The following is an 18,822-nucleotide window of genomic DNA, read 5'->3' as shown; positions in this document are numbered from 1 at the left end:
TGGTGAAACAAAGGTCCTTTGTTGGGTATATATAAAAAAAAAAGGAGATAAGGGTATATATGGGTTGTCGTCATATTGAAATTGTGATATTTAATACTGGTGTGGCTTTATACTTACATTGTCTGTGGTTTCATGACTGAAAAAAGTGTTTCAATATATACACATTGTGGTTTTATAATTGATGCATTGTTTCAATACATGTTTTACATTATGGATACAATGCACTAATGTGATTTAAGTGTGGTTGATATGCAATATGACTCTTTAGGACAACAGTTATCAACTGGTGTGTCGCGACATACCAGTATTTCTTTAAGCACTTGCGGGTGTGTCACCACACTTCCCGGTCCCCCGCTGGGCCCAACTGCTGCTCCTGCTCCAGCGAAATGGAACTCTTTGAACGCGGCAGGAGATCTGGAGTCTGTGGCACTCACAGCACGGTCTCTTCTTCCTGTCCCTGTGGCCTGAAAGAGGAAGTGAAGTCCAGGGGCCGCACACATGGGAGGAAGAGATCCTGTTAGGTAAAGTCTTTGCAAAGTCGGCCCAAAGAAGATCAGCAGCATCGGCCTGGAGCAAAACAAGGAACATTGGCCCCCGTGACTGATGAGACTCCTTTCTTGAGGCCGCGAGGGCTGGAAGAGGGGGAGGCTGTTGCTGCTGCTGCTGCTAGTTCAGTGGGGAGAGTGAGCGAGCATATGTGTGTATGACAGCATTTAAGTAAGTGTGTGAGAGCATGTGTATATATGATTAAGAACCTGTGTATAAGACAGAATGCATATGTGTAATTGTGATTGAGAGCCTATGCAAGTGAGAGAGAGAGCGTGAGTGTGGCTGAGGGAAAGGAGAAATTTGCAAACATCCCCCCTCCTAATTCACAAGGCACCTGAATATCAAATATTCCCAGGTATGGAGAGCAGAGCATTTATTTTTATCCTTATTATTTTTAATTATTGGGTCTTTGTGTCTGCTGTTTTGAAATATTTTATCTAGAAATTTTTTGAGAGTTTTTAATTATTAGATATTCCATTAATCCGCTGTTTTGAAGTAATCTGTTCTTTTTGTTAGTATGGTTCTACTGCTGTTGATTTTATATTTCTTGTTTGTTTTATGAGGACTGGTGATTTTTCTCTTTTTTCTTTGTTACCCTGCAGTTTTTGTCTGCATGCTTCTAATTATGCGTTTTGGTCTCTTTATTCTTTGTTAGGTGACGGTCAGCACATGTGATTCAAGTGAGGTTTTCTGCTGGCGTGTAGTTTCTGGATAGGGCTCTATAGCAGCCTGGCTTTTTCCATTTTCCTAATAGTAGTAGTAAAGTTTAAGCCCTGGTGTAATATTTTCAGTGTTGACTTTTCTTAGTTTGAGTGCTGGAAGTTGGTGCTGCTCTGGTATTGGAGATTTACTATTTATGTTCAGAGAGAGTACTTTTATTTTTCCCTTGTCATTCTTAATAAAAGTAATATGGGGCCTTTTTTTTTTTTATTTAATTTCCGCCATAGATTGTAATGAGCAGTGTCCCACATGTGAGGAACCATTTGTCAGGTGTGTCCAGACCAAAAAAAGGATGAGAGCCACTGCTTTAATGATTAAAACGGGTTTTTTGTGTTACTGTCCTCATCAGGTGCCAGTAGCAGCATTAGTAGTGAAAGTCAGAGGTGGGGCCTATTAGCCAGATTGCATGCCCAAACTCTGCAGTGGCCCAGCATTTGCATGAGTTTGTGATGATAGGAAGCCCCACACGAGAACAAATCAGGGCCACTCTGGAGCCTGTGAACTTGCACTGGCTTAGAGACTTTGAATTGACTTTCATCACTAATACTGCTGCTGCTTGCACATCACTGCCTGGCTTGGAACAAGTCAAGAGGGGGAGAGCTGAATGCATAGGTCAGTGGAAATTGCCATTGTTGCTTTCTCATCACGTGCCACTGAGTGTACCCAAAATAAACATTTTGCTCCTGTCATCAGCCTGTCCTTTCTTCCCATCATCATTTGTCATCTACCATTGGCTGGGGCCCAAAGAAAAATGTTGCTCTCCTGGCCAGAGAAATGTTTGGAGGATGGACTCTTTGAAGGGGGAGGATCAAATATAAGAAGGGTTTTGAGGATTGAATCAGCTGGCAAGGTGTTTCAGGGAAATCAGCTGGGTGAGATGAGTATTGGCTGTGGAGAACGAGAGAAGGGAAATGACAAGAGTTATAAGAGCTTGTAATAAAGGATCTGGGAGATGAGAAGATCAGCTAGGGGATGTGAGAAGGGCTGTGATAGAAGTAGGTGAGGTTGGGAGATGAGAGAAGAAATGGGATGGGTAAAAAGGATGGGATTACAGGTACAGTTGGTGAGGTTATAAGAGAGGCTTGGAGGTGAGGGGATTAGCCGTGGGATGCATAAATGGCTTGAATGGGTGAGAGGAGCCAAGGGAATGTTAAGAGGGGATCAGCTGGAGGGAGGAGTTAATAAGAGGGGGGGGTCCCTTTGAGGGGAGTGAAAGTTGAGAGAGGATCAGATGGGAGGGGGTGGAGTTTGAGAAAAGGAATCAGTTGGAGTGCAAGGAGGGTGAGAATGAAGTGATTGGAGGGGCGCCATCCCTCTGCTATTTTGTTTTGGTCATCTGGGATCGTGTTAATTTTCAAATTACATTGGGTAAAAGTCAACTTCTGTTCACATAAAGATTCATTGAAACATAGTTTGCCCAGAACTATGTTTCCACTTAAAAGTTTGCACACAACTGTATGTATTCTCATCATGAAACCTTTATTCTCACTCTTTTGAATGACCCAGAGCAAGAGCTGTGCATCTCACGCAGTTCCAGAATGCATATATTTATATTTTAACAATATTTCTCCAGATTTATTTATTTATAACTTTTATATACCGAGGTTCAATTAACAAGATTAATTATCACTTCGGTTTACATTACAACCAGCAAAGTTAACAGAGACAAAGTCTTGTTTTACAAAGAACAGGGTAGAAATAACCTGGAATAAACAATGAACAAGGTAGAAATAATTTGGAACATCATATTCTGGATAAACATAGAGTGGGTGAAGCAAGTATAGAGAATTGGGTCTGTATAACTTGGGCGAAAAACAGGGATATGGGACTATGAAGGCCTAAAGTTGGATAAGTGACCTATGACTTTTGAAGAGCAGCAGATGTCCATGGAAGGCTGTCATCTTAAATGTGTGAAGTGAGAATAAACCCTTATCTAAAAATCTACATATATTGGAATGCAATGTATGTAATAGGCTTTTTTTTTTTTTTAAATAAATATCTCTGTATTAGGTAAAATCCTCCAAAGATACAATTTTATAGTTTAAATTTACCATGGTACATTACATGAGTGAATTTAGAAGTAGAATAGGGATATACTGTAAGACAGGAGTAAGCATCTCTAGTCCTTGAGTGCTGTAAGTTGGTCAGATATTTAGGATATCCACAATGAATATGCATGAAATGCATTTGCATTTAATGGAGGCAATGTGTGCAAATTCATCTCATGCCTATTCATTGTGGATAACTTTAAATCACAAGCAACGTGTGGCACTCAAGGACTGGAGTTGCCTATTCCTGCTGTAAGAGTTAAATATCTCTGCAAACAGAAATATCCCTTGCTTATGGGAAACAAGTTTTAGCATGTTGTTCTTTAAATAAAGTGCTTATATTTTTGCTTTGTCTATCCATCAGTGACACACAGAAGGAGGAAGAATGTGTGTGCATGGGCAAGAGAGAATGTGGTTGAGTGTGGGTAAAGTTGTTTTTTTTTTTTTTGTTTCTTTTTTTGAGCTGCACATCTAAAATTGTTTGTGAGAGAAAAACATGTGTATCTGTAAGTGATAGATGGAGGCTATATGTAAATGATTGGGTGACTAGAGAATTGGATTGAGGAAGAGCACTCGATGTGATCTGCTGGATTTCAGCAAAGCTTTTGATACAGTCTCACATAGGCATGTGAATAAAACGAGAAGCTTGGGAGCGAGCGCCAAAGTGGTGGCATGAGTTACAAATTGGTTGACTGATAGGAGACAGAGGGTAATGCTAAATGGAACCCTCTATGAAGAGAGAACTGTGTTATACAGACTTCCACAAGGATCTGTTTTGGGACCAGTTCTCTTCAATATCTTTGTAAGTGACATTACAGAAGGGATAGAGGTAAACTTTGTCTATTTGCAGGTGATACTAAGATCTGCAATAGAGTGGACATGCCTGAAGGAATAGCGAGTATGAAGAGATTTAAGAAAGCTGGAAGAGTGGTCGAAAATTTGGCAGTTGGGATTCCGTCAGGAAGTGCAGAGTCATGCATCTGGGGTGCAGTAATCCAAAAGAGCTGTAGGTGATGGAGGATGTAAGACTGATTTTCATGGACCAGGAGAGAGGTCTTGGGGTAATAGTGTCTGGAGATCTGAAGATGGTGAAACGATGTGACAGGGTAATAGCTGAAGCCAGAAGAATGCTGGACTGCATGGAGAGAGGAATAACCACTAAGAAAAAGGTGATAATGCCCTTGGACAGGTCCTTGGTGAGGCCTCATTTGAGTACTTTGTTCAGTTCTGGAGTCCATGTCTGAAGTGAGGGATAAAGGACAGGATAGATGCGATCCAGGAAAGCGTGACCAAAATGGTGTGGGGTCTGTATCAATAGACCTGAATATGTATACCCTGGAAAAGAGGATGTGCAAGGGAGATGTGATACAGACCTTCAGATAACAGAGGTTTTAATGATGCACAATTGTCAAACATTTTCTGTTGGAAAGAAATCAATAGAACTAGGGGTCACGAAATAACCTTCCAAAGGAGGTGGTGAAGACGCAAACAGTGAAAGAATTCAAAGGGTCATGGGATAAACACTGTGGATCCCTAAAAATTAGAGGATGGAAATGAAGAAAAGAATGTATGGGGTTAACTTGCTGATGCGGCAGTTACTACTCTTAACCAATAAGCCTACATACTGTTAATGCAACTCCATCATTGCTCTCTTCTTCAGTGGCAGGATAAAAGAGGAATTGGATTCACACAGCAACCAATGAGGGCCCTGAATTTTACGGTCTGGGGAAACAAAAAAGCATGGGGGTAACTTGCTGGTGCAGTGGTTGCTATCCTTAACCAATAAGCCTGATACTTTTGATGCAACTTCAGTATTTGCTTTCTGCTTCATGGCAGGGGGGTAACAGGGAATTGGATTCAGATAGTAACTGAGAGCCCTGACTTTCATGGTTTGAGAAACTGATAAGCACGGGGAGTAACCTGTACTACGCGGCAGATACTACCATAAGGTTACTGGACAGATATGGACCATTTGCTCCTTTTCTGCCGTCGTTTCTATGTAAGAGGGCCCAGTGCCTAATTTTAAGACAGCTTAATTAGGGGCCTAATTATGGTGACTATTCAGCCATTTAAGGCACCTTAATTAAAATTAAGGCAAATTAAATGGCTGAAAATAGGTTCCTAAATGTAATTTTAAGTACCTTACCATCTAAAATTATTACAGACATTGGGATGCCCTAAATTAAGATGCCTTATTTAAGTTCTGAATATCAGCACTAAGTCCTGTAGGGAAATTTCTGCAGTTATAAAAACCAGATAACATGCATTACAAGTTCATTTGTTTAAAGAAGCAAAACTCTTAAACCTTTTAAGGTATATGATTAGTTTTATTGTAACAGGATAAGCATATGATGGTTTACATATGATCGATGATATTTCAGTTTCTGATTTAACAGAGCAGATCATGCTTGTTAGAAAAGTTATGCAAACTCATATATTAAACTCAGTTAACTTGCACATGTTAGATGCAATGGCAACTATCAGCCTCCATCTGAAATAATAGTTCAGTCAGTATCTCACCCTTCATGCAGTTGGTCACTCTTTCTGAAGAGTCGGGGTCCTATCTCACAATGGAGGGCATAGCCAGCTGGACCATCAGTGAGCAAATGACAGATTAACCCTACAGTCGCAGGGTGGCAAAATCCAGAATGCTTAAAGACGTTTCTGTAAGCTATGCAGCCAGGAGTGGCTGCATAGCTTACAGAAGGCGTGGCTTGCCTGGGCTTAGGCAGACATGAAATTGGCAGATCCACCATAGTTAATGCAGCCAAGCTGCGCCAAGCTTTGAGCCCAGTATCAAAATTTAGCTTCCCTACCCAAGTTCATGGGTAGGGAGTTTGCATGAACAGCAGCAATGGAATAGAAAGAATCCTAAAATCTGTATAGTCCATACATATGCCTAGAGTCTTGATTGGATATTACTGCAGTCCAATAGTATAGAATTGGGGGGCTTCTGATATGTTTCTTAGCTGGTACGTATGTGCATATTCACATGGAGATGATGAGCTACATCAAGACATTTGTCGAACAATACTCACTTCATGACTGGATACAAAGTCTCTGTCAAGGCCACGGTTTATCAAGTTTTATGTTCACTGTTCGAGCTAAATTGTAAAGTGAAGACACATGCGTGATAGGTAGAACAAAAGCAACATTTCCTCATCTGTATAGTTCCCAGACATTGAAATAGCAGGGGCCATCATAGGCTAGGCTTCCATTTTAGTTTGGCCAAAGCCTGCAGACTTTGGTTCAGTTGTACACTCCTTTTTAGCTTGCCCCCACAGTTCCTAAATTAATTTCCCCTTGCCCATCCACTTTTTAGGAACCTTCATTTATGTGCTTTGTAGCTCACGATGCCTGAATCAGTATGCTTAAGCCCATTAAGAATTTTATGTCTTTTGAATATTGGCCCCACTAAGAATAAGGGATTTTTAATTGCATTTGAGATCAAAGACCTTATGCTAATTGTAGCAAACATAAATTGGTGCCTGTAAATATGTAGAGTGTTGCAGATATTGTTTACCTCTGATATGTTTCATATTTATGGTATATGCTTTGAAGGGTTGATTTTTATTAGCATTACATATTTTACAGTACGAAATATGCTCTTCTCTTTCCTGCAGACTATAGAATCTAACTGGAGATGTGGAAGGCACAACTTGCAGAGAATTCAGTGCCGCTCAGAAAATAGTAAAGGTGTATACTGTTTGCAGTATGATGACGAAAAGATTATCAGTGGCCTAAGAGATAATTCCATTAAGGTAAACACTCTTGATGCATCCTTTTTTTAAAATATACTGTTTATTAAATAATCTTACTAGTCACTGTATGTATTTGAGCATGAAATATAAACCAGTATTTGAAAATGGCATGTTAATAATGACTAATCATTGCTTTGGTGCAGCAGACAGCCTAAAGTGTTATCCTTCTTGTACCTCGGGTCTCACAGTTTCTGTGAAATACAGTATTTGAACTTGGGAGGTAGTAAGGATTTTTGTTTTCCGTCAACAAGCAGGGCTGAATTAGCCATGACATGTGGATGAATTCATTCAATTGCACAAAATACACCCATCACTTATAGCTCAGTAAAACTATACTGAGCATGCACAGGGAGTTCTTGTGCACATGTGGTGCCTTGTAAACTTCTCAGCCTTGGCTTTATCCAAGCTGCCTCATGGACATGCTACCCTTTCTTTCATGAATTTGGTGTTTGAGGTCTCTCTCTTCTTGCCTTGTTGCAGTGAGTTTTCACACACTGTCTCAGCAGTCCTTCAAAAGCACTTTTAAATATTGCACCCCCCCCCCCCCCCCCAAGAAATGTAGAAAAATGTTAAAGGAAAAACAAGGCCAATAAAACTGCTATCAGCAGCTGCAAAGTCTATATTTTTGGGTGTTGGATGTTAATCAGATACCACAAAGTGTGCTTCAAATGCTTGGGCCAAGATCATGATACTGTGAAGTATTATAGCTGTGGACTCATGTTGCTTAGGGTGCAGCAGTATAGGGCCTGAACAATGGAGAACCTCAGGAAGGTGCTGAAGGGTAAGAATCTAAGCATCAGCATTGCAGCCACTTCTCTTGGAGAAAAGCATTGTTGGGCTCCCAGCATATGGAGCTGAGGCAGAAAGTGTCCCCCCCCCCCCCCCCAACCATTCCTCATTCTCTCAGGAGGTCTCCCCCCACCCAACTGTAGTACCAGCTCCTAGATCCACCACAAGTCAGGGGATGAGCAATTCACAGATGTCTTTGGCACCATAGGAGGCATGGAGAAAAGCATCTAACTGGGGTCTGTCATCAAATTGGGCCCCGTCGGAGCTGTTGTAATCAGTGTTTGGGCAGAGCTCTGTGACTACAGATCTGTCCTCAATGCTGAGGAGGGAAGCAGCTGTGTCGGCACATATACCATTGTCTTTCATGGTGCTGAAGATCCTTAAGGCACCAAGCCATTTGTTTTATCTGGACCACAGCCCCACTAGGGCCACATCTGTGGCATTGGTGAAGGGAACTTATTCCAAGTCACTATCAAGTGACTCAGCCAGTTCCTCTAATTACAAGGACAATTCGGATAGTTCTTTGGGCATGTGTACGAGTGATCCTTGTTGCACTGGTCTGACCACAATGTCCTTATCTCATTCTGCTATCAGTACACTCCAGTCCCATTTGGAACATTTCTGACTCTTATCATGCAGGAGAATGGCAAGCTCTGTCAAACCAATCAGTTCTCCTTGGCTCTCATGGCATGGATGTTTTGAACATGCAGTAGTCTCCTGTTTGCTGTTCACACAGGGAGTGGAGGAGGTTCTGATTTTGACCAACCAGAAGATCCTACAACTTCCAGTGGAAGAGGTTCTTGTTCTGGTGGCAGTCTTGCTGTTTGGGCCCAAGAGATTTATTCCAGTGTATATCTTTCATCTGCAGATCTTAGTACTTCCTCAGTGAAAGTTCACCTCAGCGTTATTATGACTTACAATCAGTAAGTGGAAGAAGCTCCAATCCTCTAGCCTCAACGGGGAGCTGCAGCAGTGACATGGTGAGAGGGGCGGAACCCGGAAGGGAAATTATAAGAACTGCCTTCTTGCACAACTTACTTTGAGGAGAAATTGGAATTGAAAGCTTGTTTCCTTTCGCCGCGCTGTGGAACCATTCCGGGGGTGAGAGAGTGAATCCTCTAGCCCCGATGGGAGCTGCAGTGGTGAGAGGGGGCGGAACCCGGAAAGGGAACTATAAGAACTTTCTTCTTGCGGCGCGAAGCCGGCGCGACGCCAAAGCCGTGCGCTCCTAAGGGACGAGTGGCTATGAAAGGCTTAGCCTGGCTTTGCCTGGAATTGCTTGAATTGATTGGACTTGATTGCGTCCAGTTTGAAAAATTCCAATTCTTCAGGTAGGCAATATAATTAAATTACTTTGCAGTGTTCCAAATTTTCTCCTTCATTAGAGAATCCTTCATTGTGAAAAAGTGGAACAAGAACAGACTGAGTTTTGTACATATCCAGTGTTCCATTACACTGCTTTCCTGTAGATTATGCCTCACACTAAGAGGCCAAATTGTGGCCTTCCTCTAACATTTCTAATGTTGAGCCTGGACAACAAACTGTCTCAGACTGGTTGGGATCCCCTCAAGTAATCCCCGTGGTACGGACTGTTTTGGAGGAGGACTCAGAGCAAAATCTTCTCCCTATAGTCATGGAAACAACTTTAAGTCCTGGGGCACCGGAGACTCCATCTCCACCTGGCAATGGAAGGGTTTTACCTTCAGGAATGCCGGGAATTTCCCAAGAGGCCTTTGAAAGTCAAGGAAGAGCGCAGGGTGGAATTAAGGGAACACTACACACTGAATTGCACTCACAAGTGTCTATAGAATTGCAAGCTAATGATGTTGGAGGTTCTCAAACAAACCCCAGAGAAACTAGTACACCTAAGGCTATAATATCAGATTCAAATAGAACTGTAATTTTAAAACCTAGTAATATAACCTTAGAATCGTTATGGAATTATCTGGCAAAACTGGATGGTTTAATTGTTAATCTAACTGAAGAAGTGAGACAGGTTAATATCTCCTTAAAGGAGAATATAGGGAAGACAGAGGATCAGCAGAGAAAGCTAAGTGAATTTGACAATTGTTTAATTAGTATAGAAAAAATCCAAGAATATCAGATTAAAAGTGAAATTGAAGTCCAGAAAAGGATGGAAAATATGGAGAATACTGTTAGAGCTTTAAATTTAAGAGTAATCAAGTTCCCTATACTAAAACATATTGGTCCGATTGAATTATTTAAATCCTATGTAACACAGATTCTTAAAATACCTTTGTTCAATGCTACCCAGTGATTGTCAGGGCCTTTTATGTTGGGTTAAGAGAAAAGAGCGAGAAGTATTAAATCAAAGACAGATTATACATATGGATAGAGAAGGAGAAAAACCTGATCAAGAACAAGGTTTAGAAACATTAAATGTTTCAGATTTGTTACAAAAGTCACAGGAGGATATAGAAGTTAGAAATAGAGGCGCTCTGTTAATTCAGTTTGCCTTTATAACAAAGAAAACATCATGAAATTTTTTTTCCGTAACAGAACTAAAACATTTTATGGACAAAGAATTTGGATTTTTCCCGATTTAAAAAGAAACACACAATTACGCAGGAAAAAATTTCTAGCTTTAAAAAAGGAGGTAGTAGACAAAGGGGGTTTCTTTTTGTTGAAATACCCATGTAGATGTGTAGTCAAATTGGGTGGAAAAGATTATTCCTTTATGGATCCTGAACAACTGAAAAGTCTTCTTGGGAAATAGGATAATCGGTATATAGAATAAGTTAGGGATATCATTGTACCTTCCTAAGTGATTAATTATACATATAGAAATGTTGTTGCTCATTTTTTCCATCCATTTCAGGTAAAGAAGGATTCTCTTAAATTTCCTGTGTTTAGTCAGATCAATCAATATAATGAATGTTTATTTTGTTTCCTTGATTTGATTAATGCGATAAGTATTATTTGCTATACTGGTTCTGTAATTACAAATAACAAGTAAATACTTGTAATAATATTGTGAAAATTCATAAAGAAAAAAAAAGGCTCAATATTACCTAGCCTCTGGTCCAGTTCTATAAATTTCATAGATGATGCAGATGAAAATTGACAATGCTGTGTAATAGGCTGGACAAGAGACTGCACCATATGTGACATCTGTCTCCAAATTTCTTGAAAGGAGATTTCTGAGGTTCTGGTGTAACTTCTGGAAAGTACCCAAAAACTAAGTATATCCCATGCTACTGATGCTAATAATAGCAGTGGCTATTTTCTAAGGCAACTTGATTAATAGGTAATGGACTTCTCCTCCAAGAACTTATCCAAACCTCTTTAATTCCTCTGGTCAATTCGTATTTACATATGCCACAATGTGTATGTTGTCGGCAAAGAAGAAACTACTATAATCTAAACATTGAATTAAGTTAGCTAACAGAGCCAAATACAGGTTAAATAGAATCATAACTAATACAGAATCCTGTGGAACTCCACATTGTAATGGTTTCAGTTCCAAGAGAACTTGCCGCCACTTAATTTGGTAAGTACGAAAAAAGAGTTGAACTAGGATAGTATTACTCCATCTAATCCTTGTTCAGAAAGACACAATAACAATAACTGGTGGTCTGCTATATTAAATGCTGCACTCATGTCTATCAAAAAGACAAGTGCTTCCTTACTACTATCTGATTTTGTCCTCGTTTCATTAAAGAACTACAAGGGCTGAACTGGTGCTATAACCACAATGAAAGTTGGATTGCCTTGGATAGAAAGCATAGATCCTGTCAAAAAGTTGATTTTAACTGATCTACAACTTTGTCAACAACCTTCCTGAGAAAGAAAAGGTTGGAAACTGGTCAGTAATGACAGTGACTTGAGGGTCTACAGAATCATTGTAAATTTGTTGATGGAGAGCCAGGTGCCTTTATCACTCAAGGCCTCGGACCATTAAAAAACAATCTGGACTCAGCCCTTTGGAGTTTGCAAATTATAAGCCTATTTTTTCTTTGCCTTTCACATCAAAGCTCCTAGAAATTCTAGTGTTGGCAGCAACTAAAAACTTTGTAGATGAACACATTCTGGACCTATTTCAATTTGAGTTCAGAAAGTCTTAAGTATGGAAACCCTGATTGTATCTCTCTTGGACATCTTTAGGTGATGTCTCAGTGTGTGGAAAAAGATTTGTGCTGGTATTACTGGATGTATCAGCCATATTCACTAACTTTAGACCATCAGATTCTACTGTACCGGCTAAAAGAATGCGGCATGTTTGGAACTGTTTATGACTAGATTTGGTCCTGTTTTTCAGGGTTCTCTCTCCTGGTGAGAATTGGTAATGCACAATCTTGTTGACATTCTGTTATTTACCAGAGTCCCTCAAGGATTGGCACTGTCAGCAATGCTTTTTAACATCTGTATGGCACCAATATGCAAATTGCTGGCAGGACTCTGTGTGGGCTATAAAATTTATGTAGACAGTATACAGATTTTTGTCCAGATACAGCCTACATGATCAGAAACTGGGAATCTAGTAACTCTGTTTATCCACTATCAAAAGTTGGCTAGCTCATAATAAACTGGTTTTGATTATCACTGTAATTCAGTGTCCTAATGCTGGTCATATACCTTTTATCCATTACCATCAATAATATCTCATTGTCAATTGCTCCTTGTTAAGAGCCTTGGGGTCTAGATTCCACTTTAACCTTTCAGCAGCAAATTAAAGCTGTTGTGAGAACTGGATTTTATTTTTTTAAAGTTGCATGTTTGGGGATTGAAACATCTTTCGGTCCTTGCCAATTTTCACTCTGCTCAGGTTTTGATCCTTCCCTTGATTGACTACTGCAATGCAATTTATATTGGTCTTCCGGCTTCATCACTGAAGGCTTTGAAGTTGTTACAAAACTGCAGCATGGCTTATTACAGGAAAAAATGTAAGATATCCTATTACTGCAGCGTTGTATGATTTACATTGGCTGTCAGTCTGCTATCGTGTCAAATATAAAGTTGCTTTGATGGTCCATACTTTACTGCAACTTAATTCTCTCCCTTGGGCGAATGCTGTATGGAGTATTTATAATTCTATTCGAGCTCTTCACTCTTCTTAAAGAGGCCTGTTAGACATCCCCTCTCCTAAACAGGTACGGCTGTCTGAATCCAGAGAGAAGGGATTCTCTGTCACAGCTCCAGAATTGTGGTACTCATTCCTAGAGAACTTGCGATTAACTATTTGTTCAAAAACTTTCAAAGCTTTGTTAAAAGCATTCTTGTTTAAGTTGGCATTTTTATAGCCATTGTATGGGGCAGATCATCATTGAGTGCACTTCTGTTCAGTAAGCATGAATCTTGTATTCTTTATTATTTGCAGTTTGCTTGTTAGGTTCAAAATGTATGTCCTGGAAGGCTAAAGAGTTTTGTTTTTCTTTTTTTGTTTCTTATATATTATATAATTTTGTTGTATGAAATTTTATGTATGTTTTATTGTACACAGCCTAGTGTGTCAGCGTAGGCGGTTTATAAATTCATAATAAAGATAAAAGAATCCTTTTTCAATAGAGGGCAAATCCTGGCTTTCTTGAGAGACAATGGAAAGAAGCCATGTTCTAGGCTAGTGTTCACTGTGATAAACCAAGTTTGGGTTTTTTTGTTTTGTTTTTATAAAAGGCGGCGTAGGGTCTTAGGTGATGAACTTCCACTTAGACTGTAGAATGGTATCCAAGACAACTAGAATTGACCTTATTGGTAGTAACATTATAGTGTCAGGTTCCATTGTTTCCTCAACCCCTTGTTCCACTGATGATGAAATCAAGGGAGAGAAAAATCCAATGCAAATTTATTGCAAATTTTAAAAGTTTTATCCTCGTGCAACATTACAAAGCAGTCTGCTGTGAACGGAGAGGCATTATATAAGATTTGTTTAGTCCTGTTGCAAATTGGGTGACCATTTTGAGCAAAAAGGAGCTGCCACTGCCTGCAATATTTATTAAGTTTCTTAATAATTCTCCCATTTTTGGTTTCTCTTGCCCATCCTTTTGCTTTTTCTTTACTTATTAAAATGTAAGTTTTATATTCAGATTGGATAAAGGTAGATTAATTATTTTTTTATCTTCTTTATTTCTTGGATAAATGTAAAATATTCTTTTTTTGGTTAAAAGTATGTATTGATTAATAATTGTCAAATATCCACTGTAATGATAATTCTATCTTTATCTTATTCTTATGTTAAACTTTGAAAATGATAGATAAAGATGAAAAAAAAAAGGAGCTGCCAGTTGTTTTACCAGATGTTTGCTTTTAGCCTTTTTAATTTCAGCCCGCTAATGGGCAAGGTTATTTTTACATATAGTATGACTTTGTTCAGATTTATCTTTCCTCCATCTCTGTGCATAGTGATGAGTTTGCCTTTTTAACATTCTCAGGCCAGGATGGAACCAAGACAGGTAAACTTTGGAACTAGTTGGTCCTTTGTTCTAAAGGAGCAACATCATCCAAGGCTGTCTTAAGTGTCATATCCTAGCATACTATGATCTTCTAACTAGTATGAAGAAAAATCATTGTGGATTTCATATATTAAATTATAGGGTTACCACTGGGATGGTCAAGCATTTTAATATTAACCATAAAAGTCAGCATCTGTGCATTAAATTGGAAAGGACTGTAAGGAACTTTTAATTAGTTCAGTTTGGGCAGAAGTAGATTAAATCAAAAGTAAAGCCCACTTGATGAGTCTGTACTGATATTGAAAGAGGCCAAGGTCTATCATGAAGAAATTCTCATTCGCATCCATTACTGTTTGGATAGTGACTCACGATGCAACAGTAGATTTCGATCTGAAAGATCTCTTTCACGTTTAAAATCCAAATCCATTCCCATTAGAATCCTTTATTATTTACAGGTTGCCCCAAAAATGTTAAAATGACCCATGGCCAACAAAATCATTTTTGTCAGTTGACATTGGTCCTGTTCTATTCCCCTTTTTGTTCAGGGCAACCTGTATCTAGGGATTCCCTACCTGAGAGGACAGAATATTCTGCTTGTTCTTAGAGAAAGCAAGTGTTGCATACCTGTAACCTGCCTCCCCTAGGAGTTGGCTTCTCCTTTATATCGCTATGAACCGAAATAAGGGAGACACTGTGATAACTGTATTGCTGATGGCCCAAACATGCCTAGAGCATGGAAAAAGCCCTGTGATCATTGCACTGATCTGGGCTTCGTTGGATGAAATCGCCCCATCTGAGGACTGATACCCTACTGTTCTCTGAGAACACCTATTACAGGTAAGCAACATTTGCTTTACCACCAGTCTGAAATTTGATTGTCAATACCAAGTTCAATGGGAGATTGTGCACTCTGATATTGGGGTGTATATCAGTATCTGATTTGCTAAAATGGAAATACTAGATTGAAATAGTATGGTGTTTTTATGGACAATCAAGTGTAATAATTTGTAACATTTTTTTTGCTTGTGCTCCTATTTTAAAATGAATTGTTGTGAGCTACTTAATTAAAATCAAACAATTTTCAGCATTATGCAGGGTATGTATTTACTATGTGCCATTGGTACTTCTGCATTATCACAATACTTGATGGTTCCAGTTTTCCTTGAAATAAAGTAAACTAGAGAATGGAGTTGTCATCCTGTTACAACTTTTGGTAAACAAAAACTTTAGTAATTATTTCTTTTATTTTAACAGATTTGGGATAAAACAGGTCTGGAATGTTTGAAAATATTAACGGGACACACAGGTTCTGTCCTCTGTCTGCAGTATGATGAGAGAGTAATTGTTACTGGATCTTCAGATTCCACAGTGAGGTAGGTACTTCACTATAGTAACAGCGAGGATATCTGTTCTGATTACCTCAGTCGTCTTCTCCAAACTGAACAGCCCTAACTTCTTTAGCCGATCCTCATAGGGCAGCCGTTCCAATCCCCTTACCATTTTGGTCGCCCTTGTCTGCACTTTATCCAGTGCAGCTATATCCTTTTTGAGCTGCGGTGACCATTTCCCTTGAATTGTTCCTGGCTGAATGAATTTGCCAACTGTCCTATCCTTCAGAAGAGTCTCTATCAATTTTCCCATCACCAAGGTAAGGATAACCAGCCTGTGATTTCCATCCTCCTCTCTCTTACCACTTTTATGAAGCGGAACCACATTTGCCCTGCTTCAGTCCTGTGGCACCATGCCTGACTTCAAAATCTATTGAACAGGTGCTTCAGTGGACATACCAGGCCATCTGAGATCCCTGGTATCCTAGGGTGCATCCCATCCAGCCCCATGGCTTTAACTTCCACTTTTGCCAGTTGTGCACACTCTCCTTCGTAAGTGGTGTTTGTCTATCCTTCTCCCTTATCGTGGAGGTATTTAAACATTTTCATCATGTCTCCCCATCCTATCTTTCCTCTTGAGTATATGTGTTTAGATTTCAAGTTTGCTTCCATATGTTATTTTAAAAGCCACCCTCTGTTCAAGCTCCATATAGTTTATATATTTTTGAAGGTGCGGTCTCCAGAATGGTACATAGTATTTCAAATGAAGTCTCAGCAGGAACTTATACAGAGGTAATATCACCTCCTTTTCTCTATGCACCATTCCTTTTTTGCACCTTTTGCTGTTGCCTTATCCACCTATTTGGCCAGCTTGAGCTAATCAGATATAGTCACACCACCTGCCTCCCCTTAGCTAGATCCCCTTCTTTTCAAGTAGAGTAAAATTTCACACCTAGACTGAACTGCTCCCTTTGTTTTTTGCAGCCCAAATACAAGACTTGTGCAATTTTTAGCATTACATCTTAGCTCAAGCTTCAATAGATCTCATATGTTTTTCACATCTTCCTGGATGTTGACCTCGTTGCAGATTTTGGTATCATCCGCAAGAAGACAAACCTTTCCCAATAGTCCTTCTACAATATTGCTTATGAAAATGTTGAAAAGAATGTGCCCAAGGACACAGCACACTACTACTGTGTTTCTCCGATAATAAAACCCTAGCTTTTGATTTTCAGGATTTTTGGAGTAGGACTCGAAAAATAAGCCCTAGTTATAGGTGTACCAGAGCAGCGCGGTTGCACCCCAAGACTTGCCCAACCCCCCCCCCCCCCCAAGACTTACCGAAAGTCCCTGGGGGGGGGGGGGTCCCGAAAGAAACCCGTGTGGGCAGACAGGGGTTTGTAAAAAAACAAAAAAAAACCAACAACAAAAAAACCCCCTGCTGGACCACCAGGGAATTTCTGCAAGTTTGGGGGGGGGGGGGGGATGTTGCAATGAAGTAAATTTGGAGGGTTGGTGTGGCTTTGGGGTATTTTTTTTGTTTTTGTTTTACCATACAAACCCGGTTTTAATTAATCAAATTGGAAGGGTTGGGTCGGGTTTTGGGTATCGTTTCGGGGCAGCCAAAATAAAATCGGCCCAAACCGCGGGAAAACAAAATATCCCGCAGCAGGCCGATAACAAAGGCCGAGCCAAAAGGTTCAGCCGAAAAATTGAATCTGATTGGTGAATGAAAGAGGAGGTGGGCTTAGCCTTGTCCTCATTCACCAATCATGGGGAAAAAAAACAAGACATCCCCGAAAATAAGCCCTAACCTGTTTTTTGGAGCAAAAATTAAATATAAGACCTGTCTTATTATCGGAGAAACACGGTAGTAATGCCCTCCTGCTTGGGAACAGGTGTCCTCTTTGGTCATAAAAGGCTTCTTGAATACTTTAGAGTGGGGAATGATGTTAATATAATTATGAATGTTTTACCTGTAAACCGTTATGATCTAGTGATTCTCACATGGAATGACGGTATATAAAACATTTAAATAATAAAACAAGGAGTTATCTGAACACTTTATGATGCTTAGTGTCTTTCTTTGGTATATGAATTTGCACATGGTTATAACTTTCATTATTTGAATTTTTGGGAAAATATGCGCATATATCTTTATAGATAATTAGGCCAGAAATAGCTGGTGATTACAGACATTAGCCAGTGGCAAAAAGAACCTAAAAATACTGCCAAACAGTGACAGGCCAACTTTAAAAATGCTCAATGACATCAGTGTGCTCTGATCTTCCAGTGATTTTCTACCAAACTAAACTGACCTGGCCTGTTTTCATATAGAAAGAAAAAGATTCTAAATGTTGGTGGCATTGTGCAGAGTAGGGGGAGAAGGGTCACTGAGCAGTCTGCTTTCCTTGTCAGAAATTTGAATGAACGTGTATGAACGGTTTTCCAGGATAAGAGTACTCTATCATAATTTAAACAATTAAAATGTATCCATGTTTATTCCTTTTTCTTTTTCTTTCTTGTTTTAAAGAGTTTGGGATGTAAATACGGGAGAGGTCCTTAACACACTGATACATCACAATGAGGCTGTGCTTCATCTGCGATTCTGTAATGGTTTAATGGTAACGTGCTCAAAGGACCGATCCATTGCTGTTTGGGACATGGCTTCTCCTACTGACATCACTCTGCGTCGGGTCCTAGTTGGTCATCGGGCAGCTGTTAATGTGGTAGACTTTGATGATAAGTACATAGTGTCTGCCTCAGGAGATAGGACCATTAAAGTAAGTGCACAACTAAAATGCCACTCTAAAGCTGATTGTTACTGTTCGCCATTTTAACGTTTCCTGAGTTAGGTTACCCAAGCTGACCATCTTGTGTGAATGTATTTCTGTATAGGTAAAGCAGCAGTCTCTCAAACTTTCTTCACAATTCAGATGTTTGACACATATGGCATATTAAAAGCAGCAGTTCTGTCTAGATCAACTTGGGATTTATTGGTTTGGATTCTTTTTATTAATCCTAATTTATTTCAATTTTCTATTGGTTTATTTCCTATGTTTTTGGAATACATAGAATGCACCTTTCATGTTTTTTAACAGTCTTTTCTTAAGTATATGCTTTTTATGCGCTCTTCATGCTTTATGTGTAATGCTTCATGGTGGTTCTGATAAGGGTTAGCTGTTTTTACTGCTTTTCTGTGCACTTCCCCGGTGCC

The 18,822-nt window shown here is 39.5% G+C and overlaps 1 protein-coding gene across 2 annotated transcripts in view; it reads left to right on the top strand.

Annotated features, from left to right (window-relative positions):
• FBXW11 (F-box and WD repeat domain containing 11) overlaps positions 1-18,822 on the top strand; it is a 291,067-nt gene that overhangs the window by 183,045 nt on the left and 89,200 nt on the right. For both annotated transcript variants that reach the window (XM_029583589.1, XM_029583590.1), the window contains 3 exons: positions 6,941-7,078; positions 15,532-15,650; positions 18,139-18,388. In XM_029583589.1, the coding sequence (XP_029439449.1) occupies positions 6,941-7,078; positions 15,532-15,650; positions 18,139-18,388 (507 nt within the window). The remainder of the gene's footprint in view (positions 1-6,940; positions 7,079-15,531; positions 15,651-18,138; positions 18,389-18,822) is intronic.

Source organism: Rhinatrema bivittatum, chromosome 18 (assembly GCF_901001135.1).
Source record: "Rhinatrema bivittatum chromosome 18, aRhiBiv1.1, whole genome shotgun sequence".
Lineage (NCBI taxonomy): Eukaryota > Metazoa > Chordata > Amphibia > Gymnophiona > Rhinatrematidae > Rhinatrema > Rhinatrema bivittatum.
This window is presented reverse-complemented; position numbering and strand designations above follow the sequence as displayed.